The sequence below is a fragment of the Sorghum bicolor genome, chromosome 3 (assembly GCF_000003195.3).
Source record: "Sorghum bicolor cultivar BTx623 chromosome 3, Sorghum_bicolor_NCBIv3, whole genome shotgun sequence".
In the NCBI taxonomy this organism is placed as follows: domain Eukaryota; kingdom Viridiplantae; phylum Streptophyta; class Magnoliopsida; order Poales; family Poaceae; genus Sorghum; species Sorghum bicolor.
In genome coordinates this window covers 57077385-57096235 of record NC_012872.2, presented here as the reverse complement: position 1 = coordinate 57096235, position 18851 = coordinate 57077385, and the positions used below count along the sequence as shown (strand labels likewise).

Here is an 18851-nt window from a genome sequence, read left to right as displayed (position 1 = left end):
CAAACCTCCGCGCTCTTTCGTAGGAAGGTTCCTCGGATGGAGGAGATCCTCGAAGAAAGGGTCCAGCCCCCCAACAGCCTTATTAACGCGGTTAGTCATGCTGCTTGATGACTGTTCTTTTTTCTTCACGTCACATGTCAGTGCCGGCCATGAGTACCAATGGCCTCTGCTTTTGAATATTCGTCAGTACACGCACTGGCCTGGCCGTGCCCGTGTGCCAGCTGAGAACACTGCAACGGCGACGCTATGGTAGTGGTACAATCGCTGGCTGCATGAGATATATATAGCTTTAGGAGGTGAGCTGCACGGCACGGCGGCGAGGGCGGCGTCATCGCCGGTGGGGCGCGCGGGCAACGATGGAAGCAGGAATTAAGTTTGTCATTTCCTGCCAGAAATCGCTCGCTACTTGTGCTAGCGCGCGCGAATTAGTGACGCCGCATTAAAAAAAAATGCCCGTCTACGATCTATCCAGAAAGCAGAGGGGTAGAGTTGAAAATTGGTGCAATGAGCCGCGAGACAGAAAATAAGTAGTTTTTAGTCTCTAATTTGGCCAGATTGTCTAGGCCGGTATGTCTATAGATATGACGCCAAGGCGATGAAAGATAACCCCAAACAAGATTCTTAATTTTTAGATCTATCTAGATGACATTCAGTTGTTCTGGTTTATCTTGTCAACTGAATTTTTCCTATACACTTTTAACTATACTTACATTGACTTATTACTATATTTACAATGACTTCTTTAGTATAATTTATTAGATATAGTGGTGTAATTTAAGGATAATACAAATATATACCAAATCTTTCAAAAAAATCATAAATTATTTCTATGGATCTCAGATACCATAGAAATATATGTCAAATTATTTATAAATTATTCACAAATTTTAGAAAAAAATGCAGACATCAGAGGAAGAGGAGAACTGAGTGCAGAGCTCCATCGCTGACGTGCGGCAGCATGAGGCCTCTGGTCAGCTGTGCGTGCGCGAGGCGTAGGCAGCCCACCTGGGACTGGGAGTACATGCCCATACAGTCATATGCATCACGCCGGGCAGCCATACTTGCCTGTGAACATCGGAGCTCACGACCTACAGCTGCATCCGTGAATGAGTTGCGCCACCGTCACTTTCGCATCCGCGCAAGTGTATCCATCCAGAGGAGGAGCATGGCGCCGGTGCCAAACTGCCAGCCATCTCGTCGTCAGGCGTCAGAGTCCCGTCGACGGCTGGCTAGGCATGCGTACGTTTTAAAGATCGTGCAAACGCACATATTTAGGCACGCGTACATGCGTCGTTGTTAATCAGCTCAGCGCCGAACCGTGCCCAAATCGAACGATCGACAATCAGCTCAGCGCCAAATCGTGCCCAAATCAAAAGGCCCAAAAATCAGTTGACCGAAACCAGAGAAACAACCGGTTGATGTTTAGTCTTTCTGTAATTTTGTAGTGTAGGTTGGATTTGAGTCTAAGGTCTTGGCTTGAAATAATGCAGTCATGCTTTATGCACACCATTTTTTTTCATTATCCCTATGTAATGGCTGTGTGTATTATGCTGAGTGCAGAGGACAAAACATTGTTCAATATCGAAACAAAGTTTGATTCGTTTTAAATGTGGATAACGGCCAATGGGTCATTTCTTCTTTATTCAATCTGAATTGAAAATTGTGTTTAATGTATATATTCCCCAATGCCGTGTCTTTTGCATTCTTAGATTCTTGAGAAAATTCTGCCCCCAAATAATAGCATTATATATTACTAAATCAATCAAAAGCAGATTATCGCAGCCTCAACTTGCAAGCGAATGCAAGAATCTGCAGCAAATTAAAAACTGGTCGTTACTATTTGCTCCTGCGAGGAGCTTGGCATTATATTACTTGGAAGAATCTAGGAAAAGAAAAGCACTAATACTTTCCGGGACAGCAAAACTGCTACTGCTGGAGTATTGGTAAAGAACAAATTCTCCGTGACTAGAAATTCACTTTAAGCATCTGCATTTGTCTAGGAATTACTCGGCACCACAGGGGGAAATGGTATCAGGCTGGAACAAGTAGTAACTGAGGATAGCCTACAAGAAACAAATATGTGACAATTAAGTTTGGAACCGATTTTTTTTTAAAAAAAGGAAAATAAATATGCAAAATTTGAAGATTTTCAGTGGCATCACCATTTGCTAAGTATTCGTTTCACTACCTATCAATCTTACAAGACTCATTAATGTTAATCATCATGAGACACGCAAGAAGAAAAATCTTAAAAATCCTATCAGCAATCAGAAAGAAAAATCCAACCATGGTCCTATTACTCTATTAGAATCTAACTACAATAAGATTATAATAGCCACTAGATTCATTTATGCTTTCTAAAATATTAACCACATTATAAAAATAATCTAAAGTGAACTCCTAAATCTGCATATATGCCATTGTCAGGATAATGTAAAGTAACCTCCTAAAATTGTATCTAAATTACTAACCTGTGTCATTATAAAATACAACTTGGAGTAACTCCTAATCTATAATCTAAATTACACATATCATTAGAAAGAGCTATATCTAAAGTAACAATCAAGTTTGCATCTAAATTGCCGACCTCCATGATATTTAAAATAACTTGAAGTAAATATTTGAATTTGCACGTACATTGTCATTATTGAAAGTATCTTACTTTATTTGATACATATTTTTCTGATTACGCACTTTTGTCATTTTTAGTATGGAAAGACTAACTCAAAGCATAAATGCAGAATATGTGTTGCTATACAGCCCACATACACATGTATTCTATCCATAAATTTCTAAGAACAAAATACTTAGCACAACTAAATTCTGAACTAAATAAACAAACAATAACACAATAGAATTATAGGCTACATTAGCAATGTTACAAGCTGAAAGCAAATCTGGCACCATGATCTTAGTATTTATAATAGAATCAGTAGTGCTGCTTACAATATTTATTATGTAGTCAGATTGTTGCAAAACAAATATCTATTTTCAAGAGAAATCGTATTTATTTAAGTACGCAAGCAGCCAACCATAATGCATTATCCCTACATCATTGGGAAGTGTGGTGCTTAGGTTAAATAGTCTTCGTTAATCAAATTTGACACAGTATCTAGTTTGCACTAAAACTGCTTATGTATTTTCATCCCTAGCTGTTAGTTTTAGCTTGTATTTGGACATGAGCAGTTTATAAGAGGTACCAATTAGACCCGCAGCATGTCCAGATTATGTCATCGAGGAAAATATATGTATTAAATATCAGTAAACGATTACACATAATTTATGTTTATACACCAAATGTAAGGACTGCACATTATTCTAATAATAATCTCCTCTGATATACTTCTTCAGCTGTTTTACTTCCTGGTGCTGTTGGTCCACAATCGCTCTAACAACATCACCAATGGATATCATACCAACTACCTTCTCATCGAAAACAGGAACATGTCTGATATGCTTGTCTGTTAATAGAAAAATGGAAGATGTGTAGCTCAGAGGTTTCCTGCAACCTTCAGATATGACACAATTACTTAAATTAACAAGCTGCAGAATGATCCATACCTGTCATAACCTCCATGGCACGTAGAATATTGGTATGACTAGACACTGTAATTAGCTTGTCCTGCAATAGTAAGGAAAATGGTGAGGACTATGAGATATGTTATGACATTGTTCAATTAGACAAGAGTTTGTTCCATAAATTTTTTTCACCTCCTCTGTCATGATATCTTCAACTCTGGTTTCTTCTGAAGGTCGCCCTGGCAAGAGGATCTTCCTGGAAAAATCTGTAGCGAAGGAGTATTTCATTTGAACATTCATTTTTTTTGAGAGCAACTGTAAAATTCAAATGCATTATTTGCTTTTAACTGTTTCAAATCCTTTCTGCTAGCTATTTATATGGTTATTAGATGATGTTGGTTAGTTAAGGAGTTTTTTCTTACTATGTACTCCCTCCATCCTAAAATATAAGGAATTCCCTTTCAAAAAAGAAATATAAAGAGTTTTACATTTACATTCTAAGTAAAAAAATTGACAAGATTTAGAGAAAAGCACAATAATAATATTTACATTATCAAATAAACATCATTGTTCCCATTATGAAATATATCATAATATTTACCTTTTTTATGTCAATACTTTTCTCTCTATAATATTGGTCAAACTTTAAATTCTTTATTAAAATTTAAATTTTAGGATGTAAGAGAATTCAATGTTTTCCTATTATACCAGACACGCCTTATTTAAGCAGTATGTTTGAGTTAAGGTAGCTAATTGTGGCCGTCAATATTTCTTTCTCCTGATACCACATTTCAGTGATTATTTTCTTTATTTCTGAATAGGATACATGATCAGATCATTTTCAGATTCCAGTTGGTTGTATCAACAACCTAATTCAGAAATGCAGTAATAATCAATGTATATATCAACAGCTGATCTTAGCGTACCTCTCTCGGTTACAATTCCTGCAAGCTGGTTCATGTTCCCTGACTTGAGAACCACCAGAGCTCCAACATTGTGTGCTGTCATCTATAGTTTCAACCACAGTGTTCAGTATTTGGTCACTCTGCTGTAATACTATAGTTGAAAGATAAATCCGCTGTTGTTCTCCAAAAACATTAATGCTTACGTGCTGTACTGCTTCATGTACAGAATGGCTGGTGCTGCACCAGTAGACTGCTCCAGCTTCAGCCTCCCCCTTTGCCTTGAGAATTTCACTGACGGTAATGTTCTCGAGCCCCATGTGTGGTATAATCACAGTTGGCGACTCGCTTTGTATGCGCGAAATAAGGGTGGCCCAGGAGAAGATCCCCTTGTTCATATGTTGCAGAACTGTGTGCCTTAGCTGCCTTCCATGGAGGCGCAGCGCCTTCGTGATCCCTTGCATGTTTGATCTGCCTGATGGAATGACAATAACATGATACGTGATTATCAGCTTTGTTTGGTTTATATGGACCTAACGTTGTAAAAATCTACTGCTAACTTCAGTATGCCATTTTGTCGAGGTGTCTTTTGGTACGAAAATAGGCTAAGGGCTCGTTCGTGGCAGGATTCAATCCCGGTAAAAATTAGCTATACAATTTAGGGGCTGATTCCCTGGGAACTGAACATAGCCTAAGTGTGTCTTGTTTCTTGAATAAAGCAAGTAGATAGGGGCTCCCTCCAGATCCCTCAGAAAAAAAGCAAGTATAGTCGCTGAATTTGTCTTGATTTCTTGGGTTTTGCATTGAATTTTCGCTAAGGGGTTATTCAAAAAAAATCGCTAAGGGGGTGTTTAGTTCCCATAGAATCCAAAATACGAAATGTCAACTACTTTGGAGTGATGAAATGCAAAATATCAAAATTTTCAGATATTTAGTTTCATCCAAAATGCAGAATTTATTCTTGTCATAAAACCTCTTGAGGCTCATTTTAGGTTTTTTTGGCCTCTTTGAGGCCAAAATTCAAAATAGAGAATAACTACCTTTTTGCCAAAAATTTTGCATGGTGTTTAGTTCTATTTTGCAAAATGATGGACCAAAACCTAAAATTTTTTGAGAAAAAATAGGAACTAAACAACCCTAAGTACATTGGCAAGCGGAAATTAAACGAGTCAAGCTTCACGTACCTTGATGGAACAAATCAGCAAATGCTGTCCTGCTCTTGCGTTTCTCTGGGTGCTAGCTCGATCGGGGTGGGCGGGTGAGTTCTCCGATCAGCTGCTGAAGCTTACGATGGGTCGCCTCCTATGAAGTTATGATGCAAGTTTTCTCCCTTAGATGGCAAACAAGAATTGGTGCCTGCCTTTGCCATTTCGAGGGAAGAAAGGAATCTCGGGTGATAGTTTACAAGTTCAGGCCGCTGAATGTTGTTTCTTGCGTTGCAGAGGTTGCTTCCTCTGATCACTTCCGTGCACACCAAGAGGAAGCTAGGAAGATTTCGTGCCTTAAACAGAAAAATGGTAGAAAAGTTCCTTGACAGTTGACTCCATTTCGTCAGCTCTGTTTTTCTCGTCCTCTTTTTTTTTGTTTTTTTTTTTGTTTATGAAGAAACACCCTGTTTAGAACGCAGAAATTTCTCAAAAATAATACGAGAATTGTACAAATTAACCCCTACTTAGTTCCTAGCTCATGGAATACAAAATGCAAAATATCAACTACTTTAGAATTATGAAATGCAAAATGCCAAAATTTTCAAGGTTATATTTAGATCCATACAAATGTTTAATTCCTTAAGATTGGAAGGCTCTTTTGGGCATTTTTTTCTCTCGAGACCAAAATCCAGAATGAAAAAAATGGCAATAATTTTGCTAAAAAGTTTTGGATGGTGTTTAGTTCTATTATGCAAAATGCTAGGCTGAAACTCAAAAAAAAATTTGACTCAAATGGAGAACTAAACAAACCCTTAATTTTATAGAAAAATACAGAAACAAGGGGAAAATCCCATATTCCAAACGGCCTCAAAATAGCAGGATTGAAGTATTGAACGTGCCAATGCACGGTCGAGGAAAAAAAAGATGGCAAGAAACTTTTTTTAAAAAAATATAAAGCAACGCCGGAGAGGTGCAGCTTGCAGTACTTCAGACAGCTGGTAGTTTAGTTGGTGAAAATTTTTGAGTTTGGCTACTTAGCATTTTCATTTGTATTTGATAATTATCGTTTAACTATGAACTACCTAGGCTCAAAAGATTGATCTCACAGATTACAGATAAACTATGCATTTAGTTATTTTTTATCTATATTTAATGTTGTATACATGCGTCTAGAGATTCGATGTGACAGAAAATCTTAAAAAAAAATAAATTTTTTTTGTTAACTAAGTAGAGAAAACAGAAATATAAAATGGTGACAGAAAGATCTATCTGTCACTTGTCAGTAATGAGATTGACAAAGGACCTGTACAAAGAAAGATCTTTTCCTTTTCCCTTGAAACCCCGAGGGTTTTTTTGACCCCCAACTATTGAATGATTGTTTGCGAGCATCTAAAGTATTTGGTTGGTGTTTTTTATTTCTTTTTTATATTTGATTTTACAGAAATCTATCTTAAAAATACAATAAAATGCAATGTGGGGTGTTGAATAGTGGCGAAGCTAGAGCAAATTAGAGAAGGGTGCACTTAACTTGTGAATCCATAGACATCTTATATGGGAGATGCATATATGATGAAATTTTGAATCTAATCACTGTTTTATAATTTTTGGAGGTGCATTTGCACCCTCTAGTTAACATGTAGCTTTGGTGCTGTTATGTCTGCACTTTTATACACAGGTGCAGATACCTGTGGATTTAGTATCCAATGAGTATGAACACGGGCATAAAAATTTACCCACAGTTGCGCATAAAGGTCGGGTACTCGCAAAAAATGCGATAGATGTTAGTATTAAAATTTACCCTCGGGTACCTAACGTCTACCCATAAATTTAAGAACATATATGAATGTATGTCACCTATGTTATTTGCAGTGGGATGGGTCTAGATGCAAGTTTTGATGGGGATTCAAACAAGACACTAATTAAAAAACTATTTCGACCAGCCCACAGTGTAGCACAAACTTTAAGCAACACACTGAACACCGCAAAACATTTCGACCAGCCCACAGTCGTCGCGGACAAAAATGCAAATGGAAAAATTCCATAACAGCCAAGATGTGCATCTAGTCTAGTTACGATGACCGCAACTGTACATATCTCTACGTAGCCTTTTACATATGCATGTGGATTGGACCGACGCAACAAGCCAAGTACTCAATACATCCTAAATTATAGGTCGTTTGACTTTTTTAATATCAAGTTTGACCACTTGTCTTATTTAAAGTTTTATACAAAATATCATTTTTTTTGTTGTGTATTGGTTTATTAATAAAAGTTCTTCAAAAATGACTTAAATTTGATTATATTTGCACAAATTTTTTGAATAAGACGAGTGGTCAAACTTAGGGTAACAAAATTCAAACGACTTATAATTTAGGATGGAGGGAGTACTATATATCAGTATTTACCGATCATCATCAGCAAATTCAATTCCTTTGCTCCAAGTGAAGCTACCCGGCCCGAACACTTTTCGCGCGCATTCCGCCATTGCACGCCTGCTAGCTGGTTATTAGACCAGCAGTTGGCGCTCCCGTGAAATGATGAATATCTTCGTCCAAACGTTATGTGCGTGGATTTCCCGACGGTACTAGAGCTAATAGTGTCATCAGGCACCAACCAGTGCCTGTGCGTATCTAGTTTGGCACCAACTCGCGTAACGGAACACCGCACGCCCATCCGCGCAAGCATACACTCTCGTACTTGCAACCTATACTTCTGGATCCGGCTTCTTTGCCGAGAGCCTAGAGCTCTCGGCAAAGGCCTAAAAGCTCTCGGCAAAGGCTTTGCCGAGGGTCTGCCACGTGACTCTCGGCAAAGAGCTCTCGGCAAAGAAGCTCTCGGCAAAAAATTCTTTACCGAGAGCCACGTGGCAGGCTCTCGGCAAAGACTTTGCCGAGGGCTAGAAACGTTCTCGGCAAAGCCTACGGCGCCGTCGAGAAACGTCAATATTGACGTCGTCTTTGCCGAGAGCCGTGCTGGCAGGCTCTCGGCAAAGATTCTTTATTTTTTAAAAAAAAAGCCTTTGCCGAGAGCCTGGCTGTCTGGCTCTCGGTAAAGGGGTTCTTTGCCGAGAGCCCTGCAGGAAGGCTCTCGGCAAAGACCACCTTTGCCGAGAGCCAGACAGCCAGGCTCTCGACAAAGAACCCCTTTGCCGAGAGCTAGACAACCAGGCTCTCGGCAAAGCTGTAGTTCTTCTGAACCCGGCTTTCTATCTTTGCCGAATGCCAGCCATCCAGGCTCTCGGCAAAGCTGGGAATTTAGTTTTGTTTTTTATTTTTTCTCTGTTTTTTACATGCACAGCCACATATGTATATATATATATCACAAATCCCTTTGTCTATATCACAATCCACATATATATCACACATGAAACATATCGAAGTCCACAGATATCACAAATCCACATAGATATGACAAATCTAACATTACGTCCAACATAAACCATAAGTTCATAACATAAACCACAAGTTCATAACATAAACCACAAGTCCACATGAATATCACTCCTCGAAGTCGCTAGCGCCTCACCCCTAGTACACGTCCTAGCAAGGAGAGTGTGTATCCGGAGAACAACGGGGAGGTACTGCCAAAACTCCGACTCGGACGGGAGCAAAACATGAACGGGGTCTTTGCCGAGGGCCTGCAGTTGCCCTCGGCAAAGGTCACCTCTTTGCCGAGAGCCTAACGGCACGGCTTTCGGCAAAGGTGATGACTACGGCAGCCGTTTACGGCACGGTATCTTTGCCGAGGGCTTGTCGGCAAAGCTGACCTTTGCCTAGAGCCCCTCTTTGCCGAGAGCCTGGCCGTCGGCAAAGGCTCTTTGCCGAGAGGATGACAGGGCTCTCGGCAAAGGTTGTCTTTGCCGAGGGTCTGGCTCTCGGCAAAGCTTGCGTATTTAGCCAGCAGTTGACCTGGCTACACATATATATTATATATACATATATACTTGCCTGGTTGGTGCACCGGTTCGCGCGAAAGCGAGCTCCATGCCTTACGGTCGACTCATCATCATCGTCGGGGACTCGGGACTAGCATGTTGTTAAATCGCGCCAAGGCGCCGCCGGGCAGCAGCAGGGCTGCTGGCTCTCGTCGCCTGCAGCTTCTGCATGCGCAGCCACTGAAGACGACGGCGTGGGCGGCGATATGCTGACGACGGGCTCGCGGTCGCGGCAGCTCGTCCTCCTGGTCGACCAGTCCGGCAAAGGCGACCATAGGAGGATCCAGGACGCGATCGATGCGGCACCGGCGGGTGGCTCCGGCAGCGGCGGCGGCGGCGTCGTCATCCGGATCAAGCCGGGAGTTTACAGGCAAGTGTAGTGGTGAACGCGACGATGCTAGCTCGCTCTCTCGCTCGAGATCTGGCGTGTACACACGCATGCATGCTCGCTCATTTCTGGATCCACATGTTGATCATCAAGCTAATCTCTCTCTCTCTCTCTCTCTCTCTCTCTCTCTCTCTCTCTTTTTTTTTAAAAAAAAGGATCAAAGCTAATCTCTAGTGCTACGTTTGGTTTGCACTCCAATTTGTGCAGAGAGAAAGTGGTGGTGGACAAGCCTTGCATAACTCTCGTGGGCACGAGCGCCAGCTCGACCATCATCACCTGGAACGAGTCCTGGGTGGCCTCCGAGAGCCCGACAGTATCCGTGCTAGCCTCCGACTTCATCGCCAAGCGCTTAGCGTTCCAGGTGTGCAAATATATGCAGTCTTTTGATTAATTGGTTCATGTACTTTATTAGCATACATACGTAGCACGGTCTTGATTGGTTCCGTTATTCATTTGCAATGCAGAACACGTTTGGGAGTAGCGGGCCGGCAGTCGCCATGAGGGTCGCCGGAGACAGGGCGGCGTTCTACGGGTGCAGGTTCGTGTCGTTCCAGGACACGCTCCTGGACGACACGGGCCGCCATTACTACCGCGGCTGCTACGTCCAAGGTGCCACCGACTTCATCTTCGGCAATGGCAAGGCTCTGTTCGATGTGCGTATATACCCTGTCGATCGATCCATCCATCATCAAAAATCCATATTATTTCTGTTACTCGATCAAACTGATGTCGTCGTACGCATGCAGAAGTGCCACCTCCACTCCGTGTCGGCGGCCGGCGGCGCGTTCACGGCGCATAAACGGTGGTCGGAGTCGGAGGACACCGGGTTCAGTTTCGTGGGGTGCAAGCTGACGGGGCTCGGGGCCGGCACGTCCATCCTGGGGCGACCCTGGGGTCCCTACTCCCGCGTCGTCTTCGCGCTCAGCTACATGTCCAGCACGGTGAGGCCCCAGGGCTGGGACGACTGGACCGACGGCGACAAACAGAGGCAGAGGTGCACTGTGCGCACTACAGCTGCTGCTGCTAGCTGAAACGATTTCTCGCGTAGCGTACGTTCGTTCTCCGATCGTTCCTGACGTGTTTCTGGTTCAATAATAATGTGGCCGTGCAGGACAGCGTTCTACGGGCAGTACCAGTGCTACGGGGAAGGCTCCAAGACTGACGGAAGAGTAGCGTGGTCTCACGACATGTCGCAGGCTCAAGCTGCACCGTTCATCACCAAAGGTTGGGTTGGTGGACAGGAGTGGCTTCGGTAGAAAAATAAAAAGAAAACTACCTATATCACCATATACGTGCTATGCAAATGACATTGCATTTGTAGAATTAATTGATCGTATGCTGTGTGGCTGGTTAACTGTGCGTGTGGTTCAGTTCTATCAGGATGTGTCCATTTCTATGTTAGAAACCATGTTCGGTATGGGAACCATGCATGGTCAGTTGGTGACGACTCCGTGGGCGCCGGCAAACGAACTTTTGTTTCGTATAGGACTCTGTCTCGCTTTGAAGCCAATCCATTGGCAACGGTGAGAGTGAGAACTTGTGTATGCTACACTTTCACTAGCCGTTATATGTATACAAAAAAAAAAAGAATTTTTAGCCTCGGCGCGATGATGCCCCCACCAACTGTGAAACAACCTTTCCACCCCTGATCGGTAGCCTGCTCTTCCGAAGAAGCAAAATATTTCCGACGAGTCGTCTCCTCTTCTAAGTGACTCAAGGATGAATGCCATTTATAATCGTCTCTTCAACTCGAAGATAAGACCACGCCATGTTGTGACTTTGTGTGATATCGTTGTTCACACGAAGCATGTTACTATTCAAAGTTTGACTAAACTTATAAAACAAAGTGTTAACGTCAAATAGATAAACTACAAAAATGCAATATAAATACATCTAAAAACTTAATTTGCAGTTTGACTTGAGGCGCCTCAAAATACAGTATACCAAGCAAACCAAGGAAAAAAAGATGTATGTATCTCTAAAATTTTTTAGGTTTATCTACCGTAGCACTTTCGTTTGTATTTGACAATTATTGTTCAATTATGGACTAACTAACTAGGCTTAAATGAATCATCTTGCAAACTATGCAGTTAGTTATTTTTTATCTATATTTAATGCTCCATATATGCAGGCACGTCCCGGATAAATATGAGGCCCAGTTCAAAACAACAAGTAGAGGTCTAATATATATTGTCAAAATCTAAAAAAGATAATATCAAATATTAATATATTACAAAGGCAATGTATAAAAGATTAACTAAATAAAATAGGGGTTGTGCATGAAATTTATACTAGGCAATGATCTCCGTCTGGTGTCCTGATTTGGGTCCGGCCGTCTAAGGTTGCTACTAGGTCTCGACTCTTGAGCGACAAACAACACCAAGAGCGAGCAACAAGTCCAAGCGATGAAGTCACAAACTCACGAAGGGTTACAAACTTACGTGAAGAAGAATTACCGATCATAGACTTTTCTAACTCAGGATTATAGACTCAATGTACTTTCTCTTGAAATAAGTAGCGGGCCACTTTTATTGAGTATGTGACTAATTTACTAATTAAAACAAATTTAAAATTATTATATATACTTAGGACGCTCAATAAATTTTAAGGCCCATAAATTTGGAGGGCCTAGTTCAATCGCACAGGGCCGTACAGGCTCTAAACAAGGCCTTAGAAAAACGAGTGCAGTCGACGCAGCAGAATGGCGATCTCAAGAGGGCCTAGTTCAATCGCACAGGGCCGTACGGGCTCTAAACAAGGCCTTAGAAAAACGAGTGCAGTCGACGCAGCAGAATGGCGATCTCAAGTCACAACTAAACAAACGTTCCTTTTATTCCTTTCAGATAAAGATTTTGCCATGAGTAGAATGTACTGTAGATTAATATTTTCAGATAACAGCAGGCAGCAGCCATCCCTCTCGGCTCGTTATGGCTGCTTGGTGCCAAGAATACGCTTGCCCCGATAAAGGCGAGCAAGCAATGAGAACTTTTATTTCTGATGAAGTGATGAGCAGCAACTATGCAAACGGTGTGTCCACGTACGTACGTCAGTACTGTTTCCTTTAAGCCAAATTAAGGACACACAGGTGTTCAACCTAGGATCGATCCGTGAGCCCCAAGAGCAAACGACCCAGCTTTGACGATAACAAGGGTATAGTATACATGAGGAAAACGATACAGCCGCCGACTGAGATGTCCAGCAGCTGCCATGCCACTCCTCCCGCTCTCACTACTCACGTCGCCGTCACAGTTCCCTTCACGCATCGCCTCGACCCTGCGTTACTCTCCCGACCGTTCCAGCCTGCATCTCACCACCCACCACCACTCCAGCTCCTGCACTTCGCCACAGCCTCGACGTCTGTCCACTACAAGGAATGGTGCTTTACATGACGATCACTTTGGTGACAGACAGTCAAAAATACGTCACAGTTAACTTGCCATGACGATCGAAAAATCTGTCATGTATCTCACGTCATACATTTGCTGGATCTAATTGAGCCGTCATAGATTAGGATATGTGATCGTCATGGGTTAGTTGTCTATCTTCTATAACCAGCCCAGATCCAAGCCCACATCCAAAGCATAGTGATGAAAAGAACATAAAAAATAAGTGCCAAATCATCACTTCATCAACATGCATCACAACTCGTAAGATTCACCAAACAATAATTCATTCATGTACTAGCATGTCCACAACAGCCACATTGAACATCAAGCCACAGATTGGCCTAGCTCACAACCATTAGAGTGACTATCACAATATCTAAGTTTGAACTAAAAGATTTGATATCTAGGGAGTCTAAACAACTAAACATTAGTATTCACGAGCACTTCAATTCACTTGCTGTCCATAAGATGTGCTACCTGAAAATCAAAACAAATATAAGTCAGATTTGCTAGCAAAGATTCTAAAAAGAAATGTCATCTATTTATTAGGAAGCTTTGAAACTAGTTAACAAATTCAATACATATGCTAGTCCAAAATTCTGAAAACAGATAACAAGTAAACAACCAACACTTTTGGCACCAATGCATAGTTTCAGAGTTCCATACAGCAAGATAATCACATCATATAATGCTATAAGAATTAATTTCAACCTTACTTGAAGCAAAATCATGGGACAGAATTGTTTTGGAGTGTCATGATAGTTTCTGCATTGGACTATGTTTACCTATATACAAATAATAGATATGAAGATTGTATACTATATCGATTAGATGTGCCAAATAATAAATTATAGCACATACCTTTGTTTATTTATCAAAGTATTGTCCAAGCAGCCACTCGTCAAACAAAGTCACATGCAATTCAGTTACAAGAACTCAAATTCAGTAACTTCAGTGTTACAAAAGTTCCAGAAATCCGTTGAGCACAAATCATTAAGCATTTCAGTTAAATCAACCATAAGTGCATCATATCCCAGTGCGTTGAGAGCAGCAGCATGTAGTACATCTAGGAACTGATGCAATTTAGATGAAGAAATCCGGCTGTTAGTTTCAGAAACTACTATACTCACATATAGAAAATGGAGGAGCAACAGGACTGGCGGCTCCTCCTTGCTTGGGGAGTTGTACGACACGGCACGCGCAGCAGCCGGGGACCTACGTCCTTGGAGATGAAATCTGGAGGAAGGCCCGGATGCCTCGGCGTCGCCACAGAGCAGCATAACGAGGAGTAATTAGTGTAGAACTGCATCTGGGGCAGATGGGGAAGAGGATGGTTACCAGGAAGTAGATGGGGCACTCGTCGAGGTCGGCGCGCGCGTCGTCGGCGCCCCGGTGGAAGGGCGTGAGCTTGGCATCAAGGATGAGGCGGCGGAGCTTCCTGAGGTTCCCATGGCATGGATCTGGCTGGGGTAGAAGGGCGCGGCCACCACGTCGTGGATCTGGCTGGAGAAGAAGAAGGGAGGTTCCCATGGCATGGATCTGGCCGGAGGAGAAGGGTGTGGCCTCCTCGTCGTGGATTTGATTGGAAGAGAAGAACGGCGGCCACCCACATGGAGTCGACATGGGAAGGACCAAAGGAGAGACCGTGAGAGGATAAGGGAGGGGATATGTGGGGGTATAAACCCCTATACCCTTACGACTGGACTTGGGCCAGGAGGCTTGGCCCATTACGAGACGAGTTCAAAGCTTGATCCGACAACCTGGAGTTCCGCGCAAGGAAACAAGATGTGGAGATCAAGCAGGATTTCTGGTCGGTTAGAATAGGAATTGATATCGAATTATCCATGGCAATTGTAACCGACTAGGATTAGTTTCCAGATCTGTAACCCTGCCCTCCAGACTATATAAGGAGGGGCAAGGGACCCCCCTAGGACAGATCAGATTCTCTCAACACAAATCAATACAACCAGACGCAGGACGTAGGTATTACGCCAACTCGGCGGCCGAACCTGGATAAAAAGCTTGTCCGTGTCTTGCGTCACCATCGAGTTCGTAGTTTGCGCACCGTCTACCGACAAACTACTACCGTGGGTATACCCCAAGGTAGACTGCCGACTAGCTTTCGTCGACAGTGGCGCGCCAGGTAGGGGGTGTGCGTGCAACTTTTCCGGCGAACAAGATGGTCACGATCCCAGCTTCCGCGACCGTGCCCGAAGGCCTCACGTTCACTGTCGGCCAGATCACGTGGACGACGTGCAGCGGCGGCTTCGCGACCACGGTTCCGAAAGAGATCCAGATCCAATCTGAGATCGCGCCGTCTCCGACTACACGCAAGACGGCACCAAGCGCCCGACCACCGTTCCCACTCTACAAGGGAAAGGAGATCGACTGCTCGGACCTTCTCCGAGCGCTCGATCGCGCTGACTCCAAGCTACTCGAAGTCTCCCAACTAATAGATGGAGTTCTGCGCCGGCCCGACCAAGCTGCTCGAGCGGATTTTTCGAAATCCCGCCGGCCAACTCGTGTCGCCACACACGAACGGCTGGGAACGTCCCTGACGATAACCTCAACCCCCTCAGGACGATCCGTCGAGCTCAAGAAGGAAGACTATCCTTGCGGCCTGAACAACTCGGCCTCTGTTTACTCACAGCATGTCCAATCCGTTTTCAGCAAGGCGGGTTGGTCGCCGACAAGGAACAATCGTCACCATGTCAACATGGTGACAATCCGAGAGCTACGGGACGGCCGGGTTTCCAGCACCAACTCAAGCACCGGCTCCGTCCCCACCGAGGTTATAAACACCGAAGACGAGGGCTACGACCTGGATTTTCCTTCACACCCTCCGGGTTTCGACCGATTCCCGATATTCCCCCCCCCGGCGAGGGGATATTGTGTTCAATGTCAGCGCCGATGAACCGGCCGTTGACGGAGAAACAGATGACCAGAGGCAACTCCGCGAACAGCGTAACGCCGATCGCGCCCGACGACGTGCGGACGAGCAACAACAGATGCCACCAAATAACCTCAACGATGCCTTTGACATGGTCGGGGACCAGCCAGTCTACAAAACGCCAAGCGCCAACGTGGCTGTCGCCATGGCTAACCTGGATCGGCTTCCTGACACCCCCGAATGCCAGGGAGTCCGGACCAGCATCCGAGCGCACCTGATCGCCGCAATGGGACAGACAGCCACTCTGCTCAAGAGAGTCCAGGACGTTTCTTACACAGAAGCCGCCTCCGACCAGACTAATCGTAGCCAGGTCTCACCCAGCAGGCGTCACCGCAGCCGCTCCCCCGACAACCGTCGAGGGGACTCACGCCGCGACGATGGTGGTCGGGACGCCGATGGCCGCCGCAAGCAGAACCGCGTACGCGGCCAAGAAGAAGATCAACACAGGGATCTCCGCCACAACATCCCTTCCAAAGATGCCCGGGACCGCATCAACAGGCGCGCCGTAGAGAGAGCAGTCCACGAAAACCTGCGCCGCATCGAGTACGATGCAACCCACGGTCCTCCGGGCCTAAGACAGTTCTCCTCACACCTCCGCCAGGTCGTGTGGCCTCGCAATTTCAAGCTCGAAAAACTTAAAAAATACGACGGCAAGGAAAATCCAGAGAACTGGATCACCCTCTATGAAATCGCAGTCCGATCAGCGGCAGGAGATGAGCATGTCATGGCTAACTACTTCCCCGTAGTCCTCGACCAGGCTGGTCATCAGTGGCTTCTCGGCTTGCCCGAGGACTCCTTCGACTCTTGGGAAGAGCTACGCCAGGCTTTCATCGACAACTTCATCGCCACATGCGAGCAGCCTGGAAACAAGTATGACCTTGAAAGAATAAGGGACAGGAAGAATGAACCTCTGCGCGATTACATCCGACGATTTTCGGATATGCGCCTCAAAATCCCGAAGATTTCTCATGACGAGGCCATCTCAGCCTTCATCAAGGGCTTGCGTTTCCACGAAGCGCTGAGGAACAAGCTGTTGCGTAAGCGCCCATCAACGGTAGCAGAGCTCCTCGCCACGGCCAAAAATTACGCCGATGCCGATGACGCAGAAAAACTAATCCGAGACGATGCGAGAGGCCCCGACCAGCCTCCCCGGCGAGATGACGGTCGTGGTCGCTACGACAACAGAAATCACCGCCGCTCCGACAACCGCGATCACCGAGAGGGTTGGGATCGGCGGCGCGACAGCCGCGACGACTTCAGAGGAAAGCGCCCTCGCGACTACGACCACGAAGTAAATACGGTCAAACGTCCCAATGGACGACGGGACTACCAAGAAGACTACAACAAAACGTTGAAGGGACCATGCCAGCTACACCCAAAGTCCAATCATACCATGGAAGAGTGCCGCGTCCTCAAAAGTATCTATACACGGCGGGCCGCCCAAGAGGACTCCGCCAAGAAAAATAACAAGCGCGACGGGCACGACCACGAAGATGAGGATGAGGACCAAGATAGGGACCCCCGACACCAATACGTCAGCCCCACTGACGTGGTCCACTCCATTTTCGGGGGCAAGGTCTCCACTGAGTCCAAGCGAGAAAGAAAGCTGTTAAAGAGAGCCTGCCTCAACATAGACAGCACGGACGGGCTGATCGCAGATCCGAAATTTCCCACGTGGTCCCACAGGGAGATCTCGTTCAGCAGAAAGGACCAGTGGGCCGCTATCCCAGAGCCGGGTCGTTTCCCACTGATTCTTGACCCCTGCATCAACAGCATCAGATTCGAGCGCGTGCTCGTGGACGGGGGAAGCTCCATCGACATCCTCTTCCGCAACAGCCTGCCCGCCCTCAAGATACCACCGGCACAACTAAAACCTTACGACGCCCAATTCTGGGGGGTTTTGCCAGGTCAAAGTTCAGTGCCCCTCGGACAGATAACATTGCCTGTCCAATTCGGCACACCCGACCACTTCCGGACGGAGTTCATCAACTTCGTAGTCGCGGATTTCGACGGGACCTATCACGCCATACTGGGCCGCCCATCGCTGACAAAGTTCATGGCAGTCCCGCACTACTCATACCTGGTCCTTAAGATGCCCACGGAGAAGGGCGTCTTAACCGTCAGAGGCAACGTCTACACTGCGTACACCTGCGAAGAAGAAAGCTTCAAGATCACCGAGGCAATCGACCTCTCAATCCGCATGGCGGAAACAACAAACCAAGCCGCACAGCTACCTCCCGACCAGCTCCAATTACCCGAACAGGCGACAGCCAGGAAGAACTCAAAATCCAAGGAGTACAAAGAAGTGCAGCTGGTCGAAGGCAACCCCGAGAAAACAGCCCTCATCGGGGCCAACCTGGATCCAAAATAGGAAGACGCGCTCGTCAGGTTTCTAGGGGACAACGTGAGCGTTTTCGCATGGAAACCCGCAGACATGCCCGGTGTCCCACGAAACCTGATCGAGCACTCCTTAAATGTCTCGAAGACCGCAAGACCAATCAAGCAAAAACTGCGACGGTTCGCTCGTGACAAAAAGGAGGCTATTAGGGCAGAAATAACACGGCTTCTAGCAGCCGGATTCATAAAAGAAGTGTATCACCCCGATTGGCTCGCCAATCCGGTTC

At 45.0% G+C, this 18851-nt stretch overlaps 2 protein-coding genes and 1 long non-coding RNA gene across 6 annotated transcripts; 1 reads left to right on the top strand and 2 right to left on the bottom strand.

Annotated features, from left to right (window-relative positions):
- Positions 3229 to 5793, bottom strand: LOC8054928 (CBS domain-containing protein CBSX3, mitochondrial). 2 transcript variants are annotated; one of them, XM_021457940.1, is made up of 6 exons: positions 5606 to 5793; positions 4628 to 4896; positions 4446 to 4527; positions 3712 to 3785; positions 3562 to 3622; positions 3229 to 3461 (listed from the first exon to the last, which is right to left on the bottom strand). In XM_021457940.1, the coding sequence occupies exons 2-6, from the start codon at positions 4883 to 4885 to the stop codon at positions 3319 to 3321; spliced, it is 618 nt and encodes a 205-aa protein (XP_021313615.1). In that variant the 5' UTR covers positions 4886 to 4896; positions 5606 to 5793; the 3' UTR covers positions 3229 to 3318. The 2 variants fall into 2 exon arrangements, with proteins under 2 accessions (XP_021313615.1, XP_002456018.1); XM_002455973.2 differs by having other exon boundaries at positions 4628 to 4892; positions 5606 to 5705.
- LOC8054927 (putative pectinesterase 11) lies at positions 9710 to 11518 on the top strand. Its single transcript, XM_021456277.1, has 5 exons — positions 9710 to 9873; positions 10099 to 10252; positions 10356 to 10544; positions 10638 to 10885; positions 11003 to 11518. The coding sequence occupies exons 1-5, from the start codon at positions 9710 to 9712 to the stop codon at positions 11145 to 11147; spliced, it is 900 nt and encodes a 299-aa protein (XP_021311952.1). The 3' UTR covers positions 11148 to 11518.
- LOC110433520 lies at positions 13516 to 14938 on the bottom strand. Of its 3 annotated transcripts, none has more exons than XR_002450970.1 (4): positions 14408 to 14916; positions 14139 to 14350; positions 13994 to 14062; positions 13516 to 13754 (listed from the first exon to the last, which is right to left on the bottom strand). It is a non-coding gene; the product is annotated as an uncharacterized LOC110433520 (long non-coding RNA). The 3 variants fall into 3 exon arrangements; XR_002450969.1 differs by having other exon boundaries at positions 14139 to 14343; positions 14408 to 14915; XR_002450968.1 differs by having other exon boundaries at positions 14139 to 14938.

Coding starts and splice junctions, on each gene's coding strand:
- LOC8054928 (XM_021457940.1), bottom strand. CDS start 4,885: ATGCAAGGGATCACGAAGGCGCTGCGCCTCCATGGAAGGCAGCTAAGG. Junction 4,528..4,627: donor TACATGAAGCAGTACAGCAC/GTAAGCATTAAT, acceptor TTGAAACTATAG/ATGACAGCACACAATGTTGG. Junction 3,786..4,445: donor AGGAATTGTAACCGAGAGAG/GTACGCTAAGAT, acceptor CCTTCGCTACAG/ATTTTTCCAGGAAGATCCTC.
- LOC8054927 (XM_021456277.1), top strand. CDS start 9,710: ATGCTGACGACGGGCTCGCGGTCGCGGCAGCTCGTCCTCCTGGTCGAC. Junction 9,874..10,098: donor ATCAAGCCGGGAGTTTACAG/GCAAGTGTAGTG, acceptor CAATTTGTGCAG/AGAGAAAGTGGTGGTGGACA. Junction 10,253..10,355: donor CCAAGCGCTTAGCGTTCCAG/GTGTGCAAATAT, acceptor TTTGCAATGCAG/AACACGTTTGGGAGTAGCGG.